Here is a 24797-nt window from a genome sequence, read left to right as displayed (position 1 = left end):
CCGCTCGGGTGGTCCACTCGACGATCCTAATCTAGAGGCCGTGTCTGAGCTGGCAACACGGCCTGTCATTGCTCGAGGCAAAGATAAGCTTGTGGTGGCGCTGCACTTAAGTTTTATAAGATATATACATAGGTTGCCAGATCTTGGCACCATCTCCCTGCACTTGATCTCTCACGGAGCTTAAACAGCTGTTGATTTTCCCACTTCCTCCTCAGGAAAATATGAGCTGTAATAAAATAGAAATCTTTTTATTGTTAGGCGATCACAGGGGCCCAGCTAAGACAAATGGATTATCGATTATCGTAAGTTAAACCAGGTAACAAAACGGGCGTATACCTACTCCCGCGTATCGACGACGCATTGGACTGGTTAAGTAATGCCAAATATTTCTCGTCGCTTTACTTCAAGAATGGCTACTGGTAGATAGAAGTGGACGACAGGGACAGAGAGAAAACAGCGTTCGTCACCCCCGACGGCCTCTATGAATTTTAAGTGCTTCCTTTCGGTCTCTGTTCTGCGCCAGCAACCTTCCAACGAATGATGGACACCGTTCTCTCTGGACAGAAGTGGTAAGCGTGCCTAGTGTATCTAGACGATGTCGTCATTTTTGCGTCTAGTTTTGATGAGCACCTCGATCGGCTGCGAATGGTACTACAGGCGCTGTGTTCAGACCAACTGACGATAAAACCGCAGAAATGCCATTTCGGATTATAGGAGCTCCACTTTCTTGTCCATGTTATTAGTGCTGAGGACAAGAAACCAGATACCGACAAGACTGCTGCTGTGGAAAACTTCCCAAGCCCAACCGACAAAAAGTAAGTTAGAAGATCTTTGGGACTTCGTACCTATTACAGGCGTTTCGTCGAAAATGTTTCAGCGATTGCCAAGCCTCTTACGCTTCTTCCCCGAGAGAATGTCCCTTTTGCGTGGCAAGAAGATCAAGAGAATACCTTCAACGAGTTACGCCGGTGACTGGAGGCCACCCCGATACTTGCCCATTTTGTTGCAAACGCTGCTACGAATATTCATACCAATGCCAGTAATTTTGGACTCGGTGCCGTTCTGATTCAGTGGCGAAATAGCACTAAGAAAGGTATCGCTTGCGCGAGTCGCTCTCTTTCAAAAGCAGAGGCAAACTACTCAACCTCGGAAAAGGAATGTCTTGCGGTAGTTTTGGCGATAACTAAGTTCCGACCCTATCTTTATGGACGCCCTTTTAGGGCTGTGACCGACCACCATTCTTTATGCTGGCCAGCCAACCTCAAAGACGCCTCTGGACGGCTTGCAAGGTGGAGCCTCCGCCTCGAAGAGTACAACATTATGATTGTATACAAGTGCGGCCGTAAGCACAACGACGCCGATTGCTTGTCGCGTGCACCAGTTGATGCTGTTCCTCCCGACCGAGAAGACGACTACTTCACGTTTCTTGGTGTAGTCACGAAAACCTACATGGCCCAGCGTCTACGGGCTGACCCCTCTTTACGCCCGCTTATTGAGCATCTCGAAGGCCTTGATGTAGCTTTCCCACGTGCTTTCGCATGGGGTTTATCCTTCTACAACATTCGCAATAGCATCCTATATAAGAGAAACTTTCAGCACAACAAGGAAACCTTTCTTCTCGTTGTGCCGTCCGACCTCCAGCCAGAAATCTTGCATGCATGCCACGATAAGCCTTCGGCTGGTCATTTAAGAGTCACGCGAACATTAGGACGCATTCGGTAAAAGTACTGTTGGCCTAAGTTGCTGCCTTCAGTCCAGCACTACGTGAGAACATGCCGAGATTGCTAGTGGCGAAAGACACCTCCGCGTAAGCCTGCAGGCGTCTTTAGCCGATACCTCCGCCAACAGCCCCCTTTCCAGCAAGTGGCCATGGATCTTCTGGGCCCTTCCCAACGTCCGCATCAGGGAACAGATGGATAGTAGTGGCAACGGACTACTTAACGCGATATGCTGAGACACAGTCACTTTCCCATGCAACTGCTGCTGAAGTAGCCCAGTTTTTTCTCAAGAACATCGTACTGCGCCACGGTGCCTCATCGGTTATTATTACTGACCGTGGTACAGCCTTTACGGCCGAACTGATGTAGGCTCTCTTCAGCCTTACAAGCACAAGTCATCGTAGGCCCACTGCTTACCATTCGCAAACAAACGGACTGACTGAACGCCTCAATAGAACGCTTGCAGACATGATTTCCATGTACGTCGACGTTAAGCATCACACGTGGGATGAAGTCCTTCCGTATGCAACTTTCGCATACAATACGGCTGAACAGGAGACCACGCGTCTTACGTCATTCCAGCTAGTCTACGGTCGTCCCGTCACCACAATGTCGGACGCTATGCTACCCATAGGTCACGGCGACAATGCCACCAATGCCTATGCGGACGGCGACGTATTTGTGCAGCGGCCGAAGAAGCGCGCCAGCTCGCACGGTGCCGTATTCAACATCACCGTGATGCCAATCGGTACAACCTTCGACGCCGAGACGTTCACTACCAACCTGGCGACTTTGTTTGGGTGTGGACACCAGTGCGCCTACGAGGACTCTCCGAGAAGCTACTTCGCCGTTACTTTGGGCCATACAGGGTCATTCGGCGTCTTAGTAACGTGACATACGAAGTTGTTCCTCGGTGTCAACGACCCTCAATACGGCGGCGCTCAAGTGCTAAAACTGTTCACGTTGTGCGGATGAAAGCGTATTATGAGAAGGAGTGATCTTTTGTGCGTGTGCAGCTTTGTGTTTTCTGCTTTTCCTGTGTGCATGTATTTTGAGGACACACACCCAGCGTCGAGTCGCCGCTTTCGAAGAGGGGGGTAATGCCGCTTGCCTCTCGGAACGGAGGCAAAAGAGGACGAAGCAATGCCGCGTGCCTCTCGGAATCGAGAAAAAAAAAGAGGAAAAAGCTGAGTGTGTGAGACTGATCCGTTCAGGGGACTGATTCGTTGCCGCCTTCTACTCGTTACATTTTCTGGAGGAGCAGCCAGGTACGATTCCTCTTTTGCTGAGTTCTACCCCTCAAGGGCAACGGAGCAGTCCCCTGAAGGAATCAGTCTCACACACTCAGCTTTGTCCTGTTTTTTCCTCGCTTCCGAGAGGCACGCGGCAGTATGCAAGGAAATCATTTCACTTTTTGTCATCTTGCTCGCCGCTTCTCAAATCTGTTACTTTCATAGTTCTGAAACAAAATCGTACATAAAATACATCCGCTAGTGATGACCCGCAGCGAAGTAGATGACAAGTCAGCTTGCATAAACCTTGACTAGTGAACTACCTATTTTTCTGTATGCTATGACTTCGTGCCCCCTATTTTACACCTTGATCTATTTTTGCTAAGAAATGGTAGATTTACTAGCTTGCTATTGTCATAAGCTAGCTTCTGCACTACACAGTGCAACCACATATTTGCTTTCTTCTAATTGGAAATTTTATTTGAAGGCTTGTCGAAGTTCTGCTTTTGCGTAAATTTCTTGTCTGGCCATTATATATTACTGAGCTGTCAATGGGAGAAACAGCGAGACTGACGTATTTTATAAAGACTTTAAAATATTGAAGCTTCCTTGTTCTCGCCAGGACGTGCGGTCAGCGTTATCACCGAAAAGCAATCTTGGTCGAAGAAACAACAGAACACTTTCTGTTTTCACAGCAGACTTTTTGTGCAATTATTTACATAGAACCTGTTGCGAAAAACCCAGTATGTTGGTGCAGTGGTTACGGCCCTCGACTACCGTGCCCAAGAATGCAGGATCGAATCCTTGCCGCGGTGACCGCTTTTTTATGCTGGAGCATGTGTTCTGTGCTTTTTGCACGTTAAACAACCACAGGAGGTCGAAATTGTTGATGCAGTTCACTACGGCGTCTCTCATAGCATGAATTACTTTGGGATGTTAGATCCCACAAACAAAACCTGCTGCAACAAGGAAAATTTCTGCAGTGACATTAGACTTTTGTGTAGTCACAAACGAAAACCTCCACTTAACTCTAGAAGAGTACTATAGATATAGCAAAAGAAGAATACGAACATAATACGTAAGGGAAAACAGTAGCACAAAATGAAAAAGCCTCTTTCTTCGAGACGTCGCTCTTTGTGACACGGAATTAGTCTACAGCCGACAGATCGAATGCTTTCTATTCTTTGAATAAGTCTATTATTTTCACATGCTTGCACAAAATTTTCCCTCAGCTATAGTGAAGCTTACATGCAGGGACAGAAAGAAAACTCTTTCTTTCATGTGAGCACAAATTATATACATTAAATGCAAATTATATGCATGTGAATTAATACAATATAATGTGCGCTCTATGTAACGATGACTACGCATGAACATATATACGCAAGTATAGAGCAGCAATGGGCGACAGTTTCTCTCAGATATGACAAGAGCAACATGTTTACTCCAATGAGCTCGTAATCTCACCTATCTTCCTAGGCTTATTCTATATTCGAAGACATTCACAACCCTGCATAACCGCTAATTGCTTTACAAATCAAATTAAAAACCGTATAAGCAGTTGTATGGGCGGCAACAAATACGGTACACTCATAAGGTAGGTTAGGCGAAAGATCCGCCAGAAAGTCATGGGGATATGTATGCAGTGCGTTACAGAAATCAGCTCACTCTGTTCACCAAGTTGCTTTCGCCGTATCTTGTCTGGTTGGCCTCGCCTACTAAAACTGGGATAATCTTTGAGGATGCTGACTGTTTATTTCTGCCCTCTTGTTGTCCGTCGCTCTGCCTGCTTATTGTCCTCGGCAGCTAGGACTGCAAAGGCCATGCGTCCGTGTTGTGCGCCGTTGGTGTTGGTTGCATCAATGCTTGACGTCACAGCAAAGATGGGGTCCCAACGCAGTGACGCCCCGAATGACATCATAATAACATCAGTATAATAGGGCGTTTATTGACGCTCAGATGGAGAGCTGTGAGGACAGGACCTTGCAACGGCGAGCCCAGCGTACTTCTTCTTTTTCTTCGTCACACAACGCTCAGGTGCATGTCGATGGCTGAAGTGCTGACTATCACAGTACATTTTCCCCCCGGGTAAAAAAAAGGAGCCATCCTGGCGACTTATGGCGCGGAAAGCACAGCGGGGTCATAGAATGGCTTCAATCGGTTCACGTGAACTGTTTCACGACCACGGCAAAGCAGGTCCGCAGAGGGCGTGACGGGCTCAACTACGTAGTTGACTGCAGATGTTTGCTGGAGGACCCTATATGGCCCGTGGTAGCGAGCAAGAGACTTCTTTGAAAGGCCAGGGGTTGTGGAGTGCACCCAGAGCCACACCAGTGTGTTCGGGAGATATGACGAAGCTTCGCCGGTATCACGGAGGTATTTTTGTTGCCACTGATTTTCTGTTGTGAGAGAGCGGGCGATCTGACGGCATTCTTCTGCGTACGTGACGGCATCGGATAGCGGGGAAGATTCGGAAACGTCAGGGCGGTAGGGAAGAAGTGTGTCCATAGTACAGGGTGGCTCGCGCCCGTAAAGGAGAAAGAATGGAGAGAATCCAGTAGGGGCCTGTGTCGCGGTGTTATATGCGTAAGTAACAAACGGTAGAACTTGGTCCCAATTGGAATGGTCGGTGTTCACGTACATAGCCAGCATGTCACCGAGAGTGCGGTTAAAACGTTCTGTCAGTCCATTCGTCTGAGGGTGGTACGAGGTAGCGGTGCGGTGTATGATGCGGCATTCTTTCAGGAGAGCCTCAAGAGCGTCTGATAAGAAAACGCGTCCGCGGTCACTGAGCAGTTCGCGAGGGGCACCATGGCGAAGAACCAGGTTTTTCAGAATAAAGGCAGCCACGTCGCGTGCGGAAGCAGAGGGCAATGATGATGTCTCAGTGTAGCGGGTTAGATGATCCACTGCCACAATAATCCAGCGGTTGCCAGCTGATGTTGTAGGAAGGAGACCGTATAGATCTATGCCGACACGATCAAACGGACGGGCAGGACAGGACAACGGCTGCAACGAAGCAGGGGACTTGAGAGGAGTTTTTCGGCGTTGGCAAGACTGGCAATAGCGGACAAAATGGCGGACAAAGCGGTACATTCCACGCCAGAAGAAGCGTAGACGCAAGCGCGTGTAGGTTTTCAACACTCCGCCGTGGGCGCACTGGGGATCAGTATGGAAAGCAGCACAAATTTCGGCGCGGAGATGACGGGGGATGACTAAAAGCCACTTCCTTCCGTCGTGAAGATAATTGCGGCGATAGAGCAGCCCGTCACGAATTGAAAAATGGTGAGCTTGGCGGGCAAGCGCCCGAGACAAACGACCTGGAGAGTGACTTGAAAGAAAGTCCAGAAGTGTAGATAACCACGGGTCGCGCCGCTGTTCCGTGGCCATGTCGATAGTGGCAAGCGAAGACAAATCGTAGGCGCAGATCTCATCAGACAACGAAGAGGGAGGCAGCGGTGAGCGCGAAAGAGCGTCCGCGTCAGTATGCTTGAGGCCTAGGCGATATATGACACGAATGTCATACTCTTGGAGGCGAAGAGCCCAGCGAGCAAGGCGGCCGGACGGGTCCTTGAGGGACGCCAGCCAGCACAGAGCGTGATGATCAGTGACCACATAAAATGGTCGGCCATAGACATACGGATGGAATTTGCCGATGGCCCAAATAATGGCCAAGCATTATCTTTCCGTAACAGAATAATTGGACTCTGCCTTGGTCAAGGTGCGGCTTGCGTACGCCACCACATAGTCTCGGATACCAGGTTTGCGTTGGGTGAGAACGGCGCCTATCCCAATACCGCTAGCGTCAATGTGAATCTCAGTTGGCGCATTCGGGTCGAAGTGGCGGAGGATGGGAGGCGAAACTAAAAGACGGCGTAAAGTGTTGAAGGCGTCATCACAAGCAGGTGTCCATGCGCAGAGGTCGGAGCTGCCGGAGAGGAGCTGGGTGAGGGGAGCAATAATAGAGGCGAAATTTAAGATGAAGCGGCGAAAGTAGGAGCACAGGCCGATGAAACTTCGTAGCTGCTTCAGTGATTTTGGGCGTGGGAATTCGGCAACTGCACGAAGTTTGGTGGGATCGGGAAGAATGCCATCCTTAGAAACGACATGACCTAGAATTGTTAGTCAGCGAGCAGCAAAGCGGCACTTCTTCAGATTCAGTTGGAGGCCGGCGGTAGCGAGACAAGTAAGAACGTCCTTCAGTCGGAGCAGGTGGGATTGAAAATCGGTAGAAAAGACTACGATATCATCGAGATAGCAAAGACAGGTTCGCCACTTGAATCCACGAAGCACAGTGTCCATGAGGCGTTCAAATGAGGCCGGGGCGATGCAAAGCCCAAAGGGCATGACGTTGAATTCATATAATCCATCTGGTGTGATGAAGGCAGTTTTAGAGCGGTCAGCGTCATCCATTGGCACCTGCCAGTAGCCAGATCGTAAATCCAACGAGGAGAAAAACTCGGCGCCCTGCAAGCAGTCTAGTGCGTCATCGATGCGTGGCAGAGGATAGACGTCCTTGCGCGTGATCTTGTTGAGCCGGCGGTAGTCGACACAAAACCGGAAGGAGCCATCTTTCTTAGGTACCAACACAACTGGAGACGCCCAGGGACTGTGGGATGGCCGAACGACACCAAGACGTAGCATGTCGTCCACATGATCAGCAATTACTTGGCGCTCCGAAGCCGACACGCGGTAGGGGCGCTGGCGCAAAGGTGCAGTTTTACCGGTGTCGATGGTGTGCTCTACGACAGACGTGCGGCCCAAGTCAGTTTGAGGAAAGTCGAATGAAGAAGCGAAGTTCTGCAAGAGGGCGACAAGTTACTCACGTTGCGCAAGTGGAAGCTCAGCATCAATAGCATGTTGGAAAACGTCGGAGGGCGTCGAAGCGGTCGCAACATCGCAAAAGCACAGACTAACGTCGAAGGAGGGGGTTGAGTCAGCAAGAGTGGTGATATGACTGGGATCAAGCTCTTCAAGACGTCCAATGCATTCGCCACGGAGCAGGACTGCTGGGCAAGAAAATGGGTTCGAGGCGTAAAGTGCACTCTTGCCGTCTTGAATTTCGAGAACTGCGAACGGAAAAAGGAGGCAGGGATGACGGGAGGTGGCTTCGGAAGGTGTAAAAATCGCAGTAAAAGGAGTCACCCACTCACAAGACAGTGGTACGAGGGCAGCAGAGAACAGAGGAATGTCGGTGTCATGGGCGACGAGAAGTTTTGCAGTGCGGGGAGGGGTATCACAAAAGGGGGCATCAGAGAGGGGGGCGAAGGCAATTTGCGCTCGAGCACAGTCAATAACGGCTTGATGAGTCGATAAAAAATCGTATCCGAGGATGATATCATGCGAGCAGTTCGGCAGAACAATAAACTCGATGGGGTACAAGACGTCTTGAATAAGCACACGGGCTGTGCAAGATGCGGAGGGGTGAATGTGCTGTGATGAGGCGGTGCGGAGCGAAAAGTCGGAAATCGGAGTGGTCACTTTGCGAATTCGACGGCAGAGCGCTTCACTGATGACGGAGACGGCTGCACCGGTATCGACGAGAGCGAGAACTGTGGCGCCTTCTACAGAAACTTTGATAACATTAGCGGGACGACATGGAGGACTTGAGGAATTCGAAACAAGCGCAGTTCTTGCCCCCGGAACTGCGACTGTTAGTTTCCCTCAACGGTGCTGGTAGAACGTCGCAGCATTGGAGAAAGCGATCGGCGCCGAGGAGAATGTGATCGACGAGTGGTATAGGTTTGGCGATCTTGTGGGACAAATTGAGAACCGGGCGGAATCATTTGCGAGCGTGAGTCGGTATCGTACGGGTAAAGTCGAATGTCAGGCTGTGAAGGTTGGAGGCGCTGGCGACAAAGGCGCGCAACATGGCCCGGCCGGCCGCAGGCATAGCAAATCGGAAGGTTGTCCGTAGTACGCCAAGGTTTCATAGGATGTGGGCGGAACCTTGAGGGTGGGGCTTGAAACGAAGGCTCAGCCTGCGGCGGTGAACGGTAGGCAGGGACCTGCACATAGGAGCCAGACGAGGGCGAAGGTGGTGGCCTAGCCGTTACTTGGGCATACGTGAGAGGTGCCGTCACAGGCGGCACCAAGGGGTTGGACGGCAAGACATCAGCGATGTGTTCTTGCACGACACAGCGTATAGCAGGGGCCAAAGATGGAGCCAGTTCAGGAACGAATCGGCCCGAGTCTTGAAAATGGGGAAGGAGTGAGATTTGACGTGCGACCTCTTCACGAATAAAATCTTTGATCTTTTGATTCAGCGGGCTCCCTTCAGAAGTTGGCGAACCACCCAGGGCTAATGCGGATACGCCTTCGTCGCACACACTGGAGCGGCGCCTAGAAGCGCGTCGCTTGCGGAGCTCGTCGTAGCTCTGGCAAAGCTTCACGAGTTCACTAACGCTGGTGGGATCTTTCGCTACCAGCATCTGGAAGGCGTCCTCAGAAATGCCCTCGAAGATGTAGCGGATTTTGTTTGCTTCCGGCATGGCCGGGTCGACTCGTTTGCAGAGATCAACGACGTCTTCTATGTAGCTGTTAAAGGTCTCATCAGCGCGCTGAACACGATCGTGTAAACGTTGTTCGGCACGAAGCTTACGCACTGCCGGGCGGCCGAACACTTCCGCGAAATTCTTTTTAAATGTCGACCAAGATGACAGGTCAGCCTCATGGTTGCGAAACCAGAGGTTCGCCACGTCCGTCAGAAAGAATATGACGTTACTGTGCTTGTATGAGTCATCCCACTTGTTGTAGCTGCTTACTCTTTCATACGATGACAGCCAGTCGTCGACATCTTGATCGGCCGTGCCGCTGAACAGGCAAGGGTCACGCTGGCGCACGACGCCAGCACACATGATCGTGGGTGGAACGGCCGGCAGCGTCGAAGTGGACTCGTCTTGCATGGCGGTCGTAGAGGGTAGTGTACGGCTTCGCAGTTCCAGTTTGGGTGGGATCGTTACCCAGCACCTCCGCCAATATCAATAGGGCGTTTATTGACCCTAGGATGGAGAGCTGTGAGGACAGGACCTTGCAACGGCGAGCCCAGCGTACTTCTTTTCTTCGTCGCACAACGCACAGGTGCATGTCGATGGCTGAAGTGCTGACTATCACAGTACATCAGAAACATCATTAGATGAACTAAACCAAGTAATCATGAATAAACAGGGCATTATTCCCTGAGGCAAAGCGCTGCTCAGTGAAAAGGCGGGAAAAAGTTCAGAAACGGTACGACTTTGCGTAAAAAGTTATTGTGGCGTAGATGAGCACCTTGCCGTGTACTTGTCTCTTCCTTCCTTTCGTGGGTCTCTCAGTAGTAGGATATGGTATTTGATTTGACTTGAATTCTTAATTTTTATTCATGTTGTACACGAGGAACACCTGAATAAAACTGTACTGAAGGAGGTCCGAAGATAATAAGCGTAAGGGGAACCTCCTGCTATTTAATGTATCAGTTAAACTTCAAAGGTAAGACCGCAAAACAATAGAGGCGCAAGGAGAGCACAAAAAAACTTAATCGTATAAAATAAAATTAGCACTAAAATGTATTAACAAAATTTGTGGTCACCGTGTACATAGAGAAGTATAAAAAACAAATATAAACAATAATAGCAGTCATCAAAACTATTAAACGAATAACAAAAGACGAAAGGGATGTTATCAATGGGATAGGGCAAAGTACAATGTAAAAGCAACATGAAGCGAAATTCATCTCAAAAGGACCTAATATATCAGGACTAGCATCAGGTAGGACAAGAATAACTATGATAACGTAGGTAGTAGCTCTTCAAGGACTGATGAAATGAGCATGAGGTGTGTAGTAATTTCAAGTGAGTGGGTAAAGATTTCCCTACGAATATTGCTAAAAAAGAACAATGTTTGGTTGGCTGGTTGGTTTTTAGGGTTTACCGTCCCAAAGCAACTCAGGCTATGAGAGACGCCGTAGTGGAGGACTCCGGAAATTTCGACCACCTGGGGTTCTTTAACGTGCACTGACATCGCACAGCACACGGGCGCCTTGCTTTTCGCTTCCACCGAAAATCTTCCGCCGAGGCCGGGATTTGATCCCGCGTCCTTGGGAACAGTAGTCGAGCGCCGTAACCACTGCGCCACCCACTTACCATATACCTATAGTGCGGATGTTTGGAAGAAGTGGTTATTTTCTCCTGAATATCTTCTTATCATAGCGTTTGACAGTAGAGGGAGGTCAAAACAATTAATTAGTTTAGTTTCAGTATTACTAGCATGAAGATAAGTAGCGTTAAATTAAGGTTAATTTGAAGGTCGACAGGAAGAATGTTTAGGTTACAGTACCTATTTAAGGTAGCCTATCTTCGTGGGGCCAAAGTGATTGATCAAGTCGCTTGATTTTGCAAATGACAGAGGAACGTAAGGTGCATGCTAGGCATTTCACCACAATGACAACCAATAAATGAGATGACTATGTATGAAATAATAATAAACAGAGAGAAGAATATGCAGTGAAAAATAATGCCATGTTCTAGTTGTTACGTGAATTCCAAATACCATTTCAGATGTTACAGGTCGAATATGGGCGGCGAAATAGAGTCAAGGACAATCCCCCAAAAAATGGTGGGGTCTGATACTTTAATAACGTGTGTAACAAAAATGAATCTGTGGGGTAATTATTATCTTTTTTTAGCTGCTATAATGAAACACCGTGAATTTAGTTTTTGACAGGATTAATCTGAAGTAAATTTATTTCACACCACAATCAAATTTGATGAAGATCTTCACATATTATTATGCAAGGTTACAAATATCGATATCACCGCGAAATTAGTCGTATCATCAGCATAGAGCATACAAATAAAGTTATGGAGACCGTTTGGGAGGTCATTAATATTACAAGGAAAAGGATTGGCCCTAAAATAAAGTCCTTGTGAATACCACATATAATAACGGCTGGATTAGAAATGACCTTAGAAAAACTGCACAACTTGAAATCTGTCCATAAGGTAGCTGCGTATTAAATGTAATTATTGTTTAAATATTGCGTAACCAAGTTGTTAGGCTGAGACTGCATGAGAAGAAAGATGCAGCAGGGAAAGTAAGTAGGTACAAGGTCGACTGATTTGTCATTTGGTAAAGGAGGATGCTATCTTACTGCGGGAAAATTAATTGCGGCTTAGCTCTGGTTAACCCTAGTTGAATTGCGAAAGCAACGGCGGAAGCTTCGTTTTCCTGATACATTATCCACCTACGTGCCTGCGTGTCGTTAGGCAAATGAGACTGCAAATGGTTCTGACAAGCATATTGCCATTCCCCGAAAACTGCGGCAACGGAAGTGCCGGTGGAGTCACTAAAAAATAAAACACAACAAAAAGGAAGTCAGTAAAGCCATACGTTATTTTTTTAGTATACATTGCAGTGCATGAACTAAAATGCATACGCAATTAAATAGTTTGATCGATTAAAATTGCTTGCAGTAATCATCTGATCATGCTGGTTGCATCTGTCGTGCCATCTTTAGTACGTTGAATAAAAAAGAAAAACAGCACATTTAAAGATGCGCACTATCCATCGCTTCTGTGGCGCAATGCATAAACAGGTATGTTCCCCGTTAGGTAGCCCAATACGATGTTTTTTTTTATTTTAATACGAGCAAAAGCCGCCGAGAACGCAGCCAGCATGTGGCAATATGACAACGGTTGTACTATACAAATACTTTCATCAAATACTTTCATCAAATACTTTCATCGTAAGGAATTCCTGTCTTCAGTGAGTTATGTTACCCTTAGGTGGCGTTCAGCGACAACCCTCGGCAACAACCGCCTTGTAACATGCTTTAAACTTCGTTTTTTTTTCTTTTTTACGGATTTACGCCGCGGCCTAAATCCGCGTGACGTGGCGGTGGCGTGGCGGTTGAACATCCGCCTCGCATGCAAGAGGACCGGGGTTCAAATCCCGGTGCGATACAATTTTCCACCGGATAAAAAAAACAAAAAAAGAACATCCGCGTGTCAATGGAATTGCATAAACAGGTTTGGGGTGCGACCTGATGCCGGTGAACACCTCCGGCAACGCACTCCTTCATCAGAATAGCAGTTGGCCACCCTGGTGCAGTAACCGGCCGCAACCTCTCAAGATAAGCTCCATAAAACCCCGGCCTTCAGTCACCATGCGGCTGCGGAACAAATGACCACGGCGGCGGTTAGCCCTGTGACGCAGGGTGCTAGTATTTACAGGCTCCGCTGGACAGGCCGCCATTGGAAACTGACCTTGGCAACGTTTAACGCTAGAACCCTAGCTAGTGAAGCTAGTTTAGCAGTGTTATTGGAGGAACTAGAGGGTATGAAATGGGATGTCATAAGGTTTAGTGGGGTTAGGAGGCAAATGAGGCATACACTGGACTGAAGGACGGGCATGTACCATGTTATCGAGGTTTACCAGAGAGGCGACAACTAGGAGTAGGTTTCCTTGTCAATAAGTATATAGCGGGTAATGTAGATGAATTCTATAGCATTAATGAGAGGGTGGCAAGCATGTAATTAGGCTTATTAACCGGTATAAACTGAAGGTCGTACAGGCCTATGCAGCTACATGTAGATATGTTGACCAGGCAGTTGAAAGCTTCTACGAAGATGTAGAATCGGCAATGCGAAAAGTATAGACGCAGTATACTCTACTAATAGGCGACTTCAGTGCCAAGGTAGGGAAAAAGCAGGCAGGAAACCAGGTAGTAAGTGACGAAAAAGCAGGCAGAAGACCAGGCAGTAGGTGACTATGGCATTGGTTCTAGGAATAGCAGGAGGGAGTTGCAAGAGCTTGCAGAGCGCAATAACTTAGGAATCATGAATACTTTCTTCAGCAAACGGAAGAACCGGAATTGGACATTGAAAAGTCCTGACGGGCAAACTAAAAATGAAATTGATTTCATAGTGTTTTCAATCCCCGCCATTATGCAAGATGTAGAGGTAATAGGGAAAGTGCAATGCAATGACCACAGAATGGTGAGGTCCCGAATTGGCCTAAATCTGAAGAAGGAACGCAACAGATTACTGAGAAAGAAACCCATCAACGAATTCGCGGTGAGAGGGAGGGCATTACCCTAGAAGCAATGAACAATAATTTCAAAGATATCATACCGAGTGTGTGGTAGAAGTAGGCGATAGGATAGTTAGAGAGGATACCGGTAAGCTGTCGAAGGAGACGAAAGATTTGATTAAAAAACGTCAGAGTATGAAAGCTTCCAATCCAACAGACCAGATCAAATTGGCCGAGATATCAAAGCTATCAATAAGCACAAGGTGGCCGATATAAGGAAGTAAAACATAGAGAAAATTGAGCATGCTGTAAAGGACAGGGGAAGACTTAAGTCGGCGAAGAAGAAATTGGGTATAGGCAAAAACCAGATGTATGCGATAAGGGACAAGGCGTGGAACGTCATCACGAATATGGACAAGATAGTGAAAGTATCCGAGGAGTTCTGTAAAGGTCTCTACAGTAGCCAAAGTAGTCCGGACCGTAGTGAGATTGGCGGTAGGGAAAAACAGTCAAACGTTACGCCAGTGACGAAGGACGAGGTCAAGAAAGCATTAGAAACTAAGAAAAGGGGGAAATTAGCTGGAGAGGATAAGATAACTACAGATTTGCTGAAGGATGGGGAGATATCGTGCTAGAAAAACTGGCCACCCTGTATACGCAGTGCCGGGTGTCATTGACGGTACCGGAACCATGGAAAAATGCAAACATTATCCTCATTCACAAGAAAGGGGACTTTAAGGACCTTAAATATTACAGACCAATCAGCTTACTGTCTTTTACGTATAAGGTATTTACAAAGGTAATCGCTAATAGATGGAGGACAACCTTAGACTACAATCAAGCAAAGGATCAAGCAGAGTTTCGGAAACGGTACTCTACTATCGTTCATATCCATACCTTCAATCAGGTGATAGAAAAATGCTCGGAATATAACCAGCCCTTATACATAGCATTCATTGAGTACGAAAAAGCATTTGAGTCAGTTGAAACCTCGGCGGTGATGCAGGCATTGCGAGATCAGGGGATAGACGAGCCGTACGTGAAAGTGCTGCAAGATATATATAGTGGCTGCACAGCAACCATAGTTCTGCATAAAGAAAGTAACAAAATTCTCATAAAGAAAGGTGTTAGTCAAGGAGACACAATCTCCCCAGTACTATTCACTGCTTGCTTAGAGGAAGTATTCAGAGACTTGTAATGGGAGCAGTTAGTAATAAGGGTAGATGGAGAATACCTCAGTAATCTGCGATTTGCTGATGACATTGCCTTGCTAAGCAACTCGGGGGATGAACTGCAAATAATGATTGATGACCTAGACAGGACAAGTAGAATGGTAGGCTTGAAAATCAATATGCAGACGACTAAGGTAATGTTCAACAGCCTCGGGAAGGAACAGCACTTTATATTAGGTAGCGAAGTACTGGAAGTAGTAGGCGAATATGTGTACTTAGGACAGGTAGTAACCACAGATCCGGACCACGAAAAGGAAATAACAAGAAGAATAAGATTGGGATGAAGCGCAGTTGGCAAGTGCGCGTAGATTATGACTAGCAGCTTACCGGTATCGCTCAAGAGGAAAGTATACAACAGTTGCATCTTACCTGTACTCACCTATGGGGCTGAAACGTGGAGGCTAACCAAGAGAGTTCTACTGAAGTTGAGGACAACCCAGAGGGCTATGGAACGAAAAATGGTAGGGGTAACATTAAGAGATAGAAAGCGTGCAGAGTGGGTCAGAGAAATAACTCAAGTTAAAGGAATTCTAGTGGAAGTTAAGAAAAAGAAATGGACATGAGCAGAACATGTAGGGCGAAGAGAGGATAACCGATGGTCGCTTAGGGTAACAAATTGGATTAAAAGGGAAGGAAAGCGTAGCAGGGGCGGCAGAAAGTTAGGAGGGCGGAGGAGGTTAAAGAAGTTCGCAGGGGCAAGTGGATGCAGCTAGCACAGAAATGGGTTAAGTGGAGAAATATGGGAGGCCCTGCAGTGGGTATAGTCAGGCAGATGATGATGATGATTTTTCAAGTTAACTTATTCAACGTAGCAACGATGACGCGACGGACGCCACCGATGTATTATGCTCTATACAGTAAGTAATTTCAATCCATAAATCTATCTTAATAATATGGTATTTGAATTTCCGCACCGCGCTTCATGCTTGAAAACAAACGTAAGGTTGCGTTTTATTGTTGAGTGACGCACCCGGCACTTCCGTTGCTGCAGTTTTCGGGGAACGGCAATACGCTTCTGGTAGGCTGATTCTGATATCACCCTCCCGTACAAAAGCAGCGAGCCGAGTAGGCAGCTCCTGCCCGTGGCATAGGGGTAACGTGATTTCAGACCTCAGTGCAGGCTGATTTTTTTATGAGGGCTACCACGGACACGGACACGGACCCGGAAATCGCATACAGCGACATGCGGTTAGATCTGACGTAGTATTACCTTCGCAATAAAAAGCTGACAGCAGCGTTCTGAAATCCCCCAGAAGCAGCCAGGTAGACTACGTGTAGAGAGAGGGACGACGAACAGAACTGAGAAAAAGCGGCCGCAAGACATGTAGCACAAATCGTGGCAGATACGCACTGAACGAGTACATATATCTGGAACCCCAAGTAAGGCAGCAGCCAGGAAGGCCTTGTGCCAGCCCTGGAAAAGGTTTCACACTGACGAGAAACTTCGATAGTGAATAAAATACTTTTGTCATAGCCCATTTCATAATACACTGTCCGAAATGTTTATCCGTAGCAGCGCGGAGTGAAGTGTATTAGGCTGCCTTTTTCAAACTGGGTAATGCCATGGTCGCTAACGTATCACACTCTTTTGTCTTAAAAGAAGTTTTCACATAAAATTATTCAAAGGTTCGGCCGAAATAAAACCATTTGTCTCGATGACACACTGGCAATTTTTATGAATTCAACGCACTTCAGTGCAGCGCCTGTGAAGTGGCGCGACCCCTCAATGCTTTTTCTTTTCGCAGATAATCCTTAAGGAGTCCCAGCACAGCCTTTCGATGATGCGGCGTTGTTTTTGTCTACTGTCCAGGCCCGTCTGCGAGTTTTGTCCCGACAGGCGAGGAATGACAAAAGCACCGCCACGGTGCAGTTGGCCGCTCCGAAGACACGGTAGAAGTTGTCGTACGAGCCAAGCGTGTCCTTGAAGAACGCTGAGGTTTTGAGAGAAAATGGTAGTGGGGCGGGGGAACAAAAAAAGGAAAACAAAATTCTTAGGGGATAGAAAATTCACGTTGACCATCTTGTGTACGCTTTCGCTCCTTTCTTTTTTTTTGTCGGTCAGTATATGCACCAAATCACAAAGCAAGATGTACTCATTCCACAATGAAAGCTCTGTACTGAGAAATGTGTCGTCTCGTTTGAAAAGGGTGTAAACAGTGCTCTAAATAAGGGTAAAATATGTATTATAGCCTTGTCGCTGTGTCTCCATGGTTTTAAAACTAGACTGCTGATTGAAAGGATGCTAGCCTCGGCGGCTTCTTTTCGTCTTAGGCGAAAAGCAACGCGTTCATGTATTACGCGATGTCACTAAATGTTGAGGAGCCTCCGTTAGTCGAAACTTCGGCGGCCTTCCACAGCGATATACGTCGTATTCTAAATCACCTGCCAACATTAAACCCAATAAACGAAACGAGATATGTATCCAGTGCACTACGTAGAAACATAGGCAGACACAGACGGTGGCTTTGAAAACAACAGCTGAGGCCTTGACACCGTTCCACCAGATGTATGACACCCAACCCAGTGCATTCCTTTCTAACATATTTTGCTGCATCGCATATGGCAGCTAGGCTAGGCGTATTTGCCCGTCGAGAATTAGCCTATGTACCCGGCTCTAGGTCCAAGGAGGGACAACTATGGCGGCTTCTCATAAAAAAAATTCCCTGTATGTTTGTAAAATGCTGCAACATTACGGTGACGCCTCATCAACAAAAAACTTTCGGGGGACGATCAAGCACATTTAAAACCGCCTTCTCCATTCGCGAAAGCGTTTATATTTATGATTTAAATTGCAGGATCTGTTTGACTTTTGTGAATGAGCGGACACCTAACTTATCAGAGGCAGTGCATATGTCCCCAGTTAGCATCTCTATCAAGAACTAGCGTCCAACGGGGTTAGGAGACAAACTATAAATGAGGAGTAACGCAGTATGATCCTAGCCGTTATGCTACAAAAAGTATTATTCCCTCACAAGTTTGGTCGAAGTGACGTGCATATTTTCTGCGGCACCATTTTTCTTAATTTGGGGTACGGCTCACTGAGATGGCGATGGCGTTTTGGGGCGGGACAGACTGTACACATTTCGCGTAAAACAGCATCAGCAACGAAGGAAAATGAGAGTATTGCCAAGTCATAACGAACAACAGGATGTCACAAAATGTAATGAAAACTGCTATAATAAGTATTTTCACAAGAAAAGTATATTTTGCACATTTTATTTTGCTTGTCTGTCTGTAGGTAATGTAAAAACATTATGAGCATAGCAGAAAGTACCTATTCCCCTGACGGCTAGGAACTTCGGACTACGAATAATTGCATTGGTAGGAATATTTCACCTTGCTTCTACGGGTTTGTGTTCATGCTACAAAAAACACTCCTTCCCTGAGCACACACTACTGACTACAGGTACCTCAGGACGTCGTCTGCTTCATCCTGGTTATCTTAGCACACAGCGGCGATTGTCCGCTCCTTTGTTACAGCGCTCAAATATACATTTGCGCAAGAACCTTAGCCGCATTTGATTGAAGTAGCATGACTAATACTCTTCCAATCTCTTTAATCTCTCCATCGTTGAGCCTCAGTCAGTTGCTGGATCCACAATTCTGATAAAGTCACAAAACCCTGCAAGCGTCTCCTACCACCGGTTCTAGGCAGGGTTGCAGCACTGCTTCCAACGTACGACTTGATATTGTGCAGATCTTGTGACAGCAATCTATCCTGTACCGATCGGTATCTCTGCTGAGAATATCGGCGCTCTGTTGCTGTGGTGGCAAATTTAGCTCACTCGCAATCGACTGATCTGATATAAATACGATATTAAAGATAATGCTAGTCACAATGTTTTCCAGAAAGTGCAAGGACACTTGCAAGCAGCACTTGTGTCAGAAGGTATGTCGCCGTACTTGCTGTGTGTTCATGTTTGGTGGTGTGTTCTTGTAGGAGTGAAAAAAGTAAGCGCAGACATTAAAATGCCTTTCACTAGATTATTAGTCTAGGCATTTTCCCTTCGTATCACTGTCGTTGCGTGTATTCCGAGCAGTCATCATACAACAAGATCTTTGCCACGATATGTACGCAGAGGACTAAATGTCATACACCGCAGTTTCGGAGGTCTATTTGAAGCGCTAAAGATGACAAGTGAACGCATTGCCGAGATGGATGCAGCAAGATTAGTAAAAATTCCACGCTTCTTGAAGCGAAACGCATCCTGCTGCCTCCAAGCGGCATCAACTCGATGATAATGATGAATGATGCAAAAAGACACCTGCAAACTATGTTACCAAATATTAGTCTAAAAAGTGCGATTACTCCAAAAATTAGAAAGTAACTATATTAGTCACGCGCACAAATAATGGCAGTTTGCGTTTTCTACCTAAAGAAGTGTCATATTTGTAAGTATATTTTAACTTGTCTTTAGTGACTTTTCTCGGCCACTCATCATCTGCAGCGTAGATACTCAAAGCTCGGACATGTAATCAGAACGAAGCTTTTTTGCACGCAGAGCTGGTGCGTCAGCGGACTTATAGTTGAATGTTAAGTGTTGCCTTTTACAAGCATCGGTGTGCAAAGTGGATTATCGGTGTCAAACAATCAGTATTTCATTGTACTGGCCGTGGTAGAGGTTTGAATGGCTGCTTGTTGTGCGGATGCACGATTTATCGAACGGCGTCTTGCTGCGTCCTTGTTTAATTGAATGGCTGCTTGTTGTGCGGATGCACGACTTCCCGACCGGCGTCTCGCTACATATTTGTTTAACTGAATGGCTGTTTGTTTTGCGGATACACGATTTATCGAACGGCGTCTCGCTGCCTCTTTGGTAAATTGAATGGCTGCTTGTTGTGCGGATACACGACTTCCCGAAAGGCGTCTCGCTGCATCTTAGTTTAATTGAATGGCTGCTTGTTGTGCGGATACACGTCTTCCCGAATAGCGTCTCATTGCATCTTTGTTTGTTGTCCGGATACACGATTTATCGAACGGCGTCTCGCTGCGTCTTTGTCTAATGGAATGGTTGCTTGTTGTGCGGGTACACGACTTTCCGAATGGCGTCTCGCTGCACCTTTGTTTAATTGAATGGTCGCTTGTTGTGCGGATGCACCACTTCCCGATCGGCGTCTCGCTGCATATTTGTTTAATTGAATGCCTGCTTGTTGTGCGGATGCACGATTTATCGAACGGCGTCTCGCTGCATCTTAGTTTAATTGAATGGCTGCTTGTTGTGCGGATACACGACTTCCCGAACGGCGTCTCGCTGCATCTTTGTTTGTTGTGCGGATACACGATTTATTGAACGGCGTCTCGCTGCATCTTTGTTTAATGTAATGGCTGCTTGTTGTGCGGATACACGGCTTCCCGAACGGCGTCTCCCTGCTTCTTAGTCGCTGCATCTTAGTTTATGTGAATGGCTGCTTGTTGTGCGGATACACGATTTATCGAATGGCGTCTCGCTGCATCTTAGTTTAATTGAATGGCTGCTTGTCGTGCGGATACACGATTTATTGAACGGCGTCTCGCTGCACCTTAGTTTAATTGAATGGCGGCTTGTTGTGCGGATACATGACTTCCCGAACGGCGTCTCACTGCATCTTTGTTTAATTGAATGGCTGCTTGTTGTGCGGATACACGATTTATCGAACGGCGTCTCGCTGCGTCTTTGTTTAATGGAATGATTGCTTGTTGTGCGTGTACACAACTTTCCGAATGGCGTCTCGCTGCATCTTTGTTTTATTGAATGGCTACTTGTTTTGCGGATACACGACTTTCCGAATGGTGTCTCACTGCATCTTTGTTTAATTGAATGGCTGCTTGTGCGGATAGACGACTTCCCGAATGGCGTCTCGCAGCATCTTTGTTTAATTGAATGGCTCCTTGTTGTGCGGATGCACGACTTCCTGAACGGCGTCTCGCTGCATCTTTGTTTAATTGAATGGTGAAAGTGAGATTCATTGCCATAGAGACGTGTGTCACATAGCACAAAGCCGTCGGTATGCTCACTTTGCTGCGCGTTTGCTTATAGCGTCACAGTACCGCATCAATATTCGCTTTAACGTGCTTTAGCAGGTCTGACTGGGAGAAAGCATATTGGCGGGCTAGTTGGTGCTTAATAGAAGTTAATAATAAACAGCGTAAAAACGTAAAATAGACCACACAAAACGTTTTCGCGTTGTTTTTTAATACCTTCTATCATTGGGAGACTCGTATTGCTCTCACAAATATGATAAATACTGAAGTTGTCACAAATTTGTTGCCTCACAAATCGACTCCATTCAGCGATAACTAAGCGCTATCAAAACAATAGAATCGGGAACCAGGCATGATTTCAGTTTCAGGGAGCGAAGCTGTATTGCAGTTATTTTCACTTCTCAGACGCAATAACTTCTAAATATTAATGATCCCCGTTATAACTTTTTACCTAAGCTGTTATAGGTAGGTGTTCTAACGCGAGCTTTAAGATATCTCCCGTTAGTTTTTCTTGATTCTTTGGCACTGATGGCACTTTGCTTCTTCGCAAAATTTCTTACTCTTTCATAATCTCACTGCAACCTATTTGCAAACCTATGTTCAGGTCATTCTGTTATCACGAGGATTACATAAGACCATGGAAGACAAATGAGAGACGGTGGCGTTTATATATTTCAAGATTTACATGTTGTGACGCTGACGCGTCTATGTAGTTAATCATGAGGTAATAAAGCCTAGCTTTAGAATTAGCTCAGCTTCACTTATTTACGCCCTTAGCGGAATTGTTCTATCTTTCTTATTCATCTGCTTGCCAAATTCGAATGCCCCTTATATTCAGAAACGTGCCCGAAGAAATAAGCCAAACAATGCCAAGATAGACTAGGGTAACGACGACGGAGTCACAAAGATGCTACGATAAGGTAGTTGGGTATGTCGTAAGATTTCAGTTAACGAAAAACTTTACAGAAAAAATTCATTCAAGTAACGTTGGCTGAACAGGTATGGTGTCCATCCGAACGTCCTTCTGCCTCCATTGTCGTTGGCCTTTTTATTTGCCCAAAGTAAAAAAAAACGACAAATTCCACCAATGGTATGTTACTCTGACGTCACCAGCTTTCGCGACGTCACAACGTCACATGTTTCCGTTGCATCACAGTTCGCAGGGGGCGCCAAGAAACTAAAGCCTCGCCCAGAATCGACACGAAGGCTTTTATGGGAGTTTTGCTACCACTTGATCCTACCATGTAGCCCCTTTCCACATCGAGGCTTTTTAAATAACTTTCCTTATAACTTAGCTTCAAAGGCAAACACAGCGCTCAGCTCTCTTACCCAATATTGTTGCACTCGCCAATGCCAGCGGTATAAGAAGGAGGCCCAGGAAACCAAAGAAGGCCGGTAGGCGCTCAACACCGAGGTAGGTTGTGATAAGGACACTTCTTATGCAGGTCACGTAGCCCTGACCAACACCGAGAACTACGTTTATGGCCATGAACGATGTAAAGGAGCGTACATACGAAGCAGCGAGGAAGGACAGGAAGGAAACGAGGAGGCTCGCCACCGCAATGGGACAGTGGCTGAATGGTATCCTGTCCGCTGCAGCGGGCACAACGCTTCGACCCACCAGGTGACCAAAGGCATTGCATGTCAGCACGTACTTCGCGCTCTCCAGGGAAACTCCCTTGTCTCGTCCGTAGTCCACAGCAGTAGTGGAATGGAGCAAGGCGGTCCAGTCAAAGACAGCATACACAGTCAGCAGGACGTAGAAGTCCGGTATTCGGAACAGGTTCGCCACACCCTTCAGGGTTAAACCAAGCTTGTCAATGCTTGCCATTGGAGGGACGGGGGCTGTAAATAATAGGGAAGTTGTCGGTTCCGGGCCATTTTGTTTCTTGCTTATTGTCGGAAGTCCATTTCTACCTGCTATAGAGTTTCGCTGCTCAGATAAGACACGGTTCTTGGTGCAGCAATTCAGGGGACGGGGCTCTCTGAGTAGCAGCATGAGTGGCACTGAATTCATCGCAAGACCACCACTGAGAAGCAGTGCCCCATGTAGGCCGTAAGAGTTGGCAAAAGCAGACATGATCAAAGGTCCCACCAATCCAGAGACGGACCAGGCCGAGTATTTTATTGCTGTGCTTGTTGCCGTGTACTTGTCAAAGTAGAGCAATGTGTAGATGGCGAAAGATGTCAGGCTCGCTCCAAATCCTATGCCTGTAACCATAAGAGCATATATTACAAATAAATGAGGAACGTTAGTGTGCGAACTTATTTTCCGTTTCTTCCAATCCCCGGTTGCATGACGTCTCATTAGCTTTGCAATGAATGGTCGACTGAACAGCTCAATGAAAGAATACACATTGATAATGACTATATAAATACAGTAAGGCTGTCTTTTCTTTTGTTATCCTTCGCAGTATATACTTCTCATAACTGATCAGCGGAGATACTAATTTGAAAATAAACATGAAAACGCTGTGTTGAAATCTAAGAAAGTCGTTTAAAGAAATTCGGTTGGCCTGTATTGGTTGAAATTCTCAGGCAAAATAATTCTTTCTGAGTAGTGAACGCCATCAAAATAATTTTTATTAAACACAGCCATTCCATTGGAAGATATACGAGTACTGAAAAGCCACAAACTAGAATTGCTGATGTAGTGAGGACGATGAAGTGGCAAAATATGCCATGTATTTCGATTAAAATTACCTAATTGTCACGGGCTAAAAGAATGAGTTCCATACCTTTCTCTCTCTTTCTTTCTATCCTTTAATTATTTTTACTTTCCGCTTTTTCTGTTACGTTTCCTTTTCCTCACACATGCTTTTTAATTATCCTGCTAAAAAGCTCTTCTGCCAGCCGTCCTCTCCACCTCGTGTCAGGAGCGTCTTCACTAATCTGCTCTAACTTTCAGAAGGGAGGAATCTTCGCGAAACTGGGAGACAGCATGACGTTTACGGACGCACAGGGCGTATTCTGTATGATGAAGCTTTAAAATAGGCGTGCTCAACGAATAATCCAGCTCTGTCGAGTAGTGCCAATCATCTTGACATTGCAAAATATATGAAAGGTTTCAATTTTAGTGAGAGTTAAAAGTAAATTACAGCATTTTGGTCCTTACATTTACTGCAAATTTATTGAAAAATTGTAGCAAAACGTAAACAACGTGCTGCGGAAAGTTCATTTCTTGGTCATTAAAGCACGGGTGCCTTACATATAAATCTTTAAGCGCTTTATTTTTCCGTTTGCAAAGTACAGTTGTAAACGGACAGGTTCGAGGAAAAAAGCTGCGGAAACAGCTTGACAGGTCCTGAAACCCGTTTGTTGGCAGCAGCAGCCGTGCGGAATGGCAATGCTTTCAATACAATAAAGCACAAGCATGAAGAAAGAAAGAAAAATAACGAACAAAAAAGGTGAATCTGCAAAGCTACATAGGTTAGTATAAAAAAACATACAGCAGCATGAAAACAATCTCACTCAGTCATAAAAGAAGTACAATTGGCAAGGAACATATATAGTGCTGATTTACAATGACTAAACCAATGGTTGACAATATAAATACACACTCAATATTACTGGCAAAAATAATTGTGTAGAGTAGATAATGAAACATGTAAAACATCAATATTTTCCGAGATTAGTGCATTGAGTA

At 46.2% G+C, this 24797-nt stretch overlaps 1 protein-coding gene across 1 annotated transcript in view; it reads right to left on the bottom strand.

Annotated features, from left to right (window-relative positions):
• Window positions 1-16941: 16941 nt before the first annotated feature.
• The window catches only part of LOC146193568 (uncharacterized), a 90203-nt gene continuing 82347 nt past the window's right edge, over window positions 16942-24797 (bottom strand). Inside the window, exons 3-4 of the mRNA XM_084600584.1 lie at window positions 22481-23362; window positions 16942-17120 (exon numbers count right to left, since the gene is read on the bottom strand). Coding sequence (XP_084456710.1) covers window positions 16942-17120; window positions 22481-23362 — 1061 coding nt within the window. The remainder of the gene's footprint in view (window positions 17121-22480; window positions 23363-24797) is intronic.

Source organism: Amblyomma maculatum, chromosome 4 (genome assembly GCF_055883805.1).
Source record: "Amblyomma maculatum isolate TAMU_Amacu chromosome 4, ASM5588380v1, whole genome shotgun sequence".
Lineage (NCBI taxonomy): Eukaryota > Metazoa > Arthropoda > Arachnida > Ixodida > Ixodidae > Amblyomma > Amblyomma maculatum.
The sequence above is the reverse complement of the archived record's forward strand: the minus strand, read 5'-3'. Positions and strand labels throughout refer to the sequence as shown.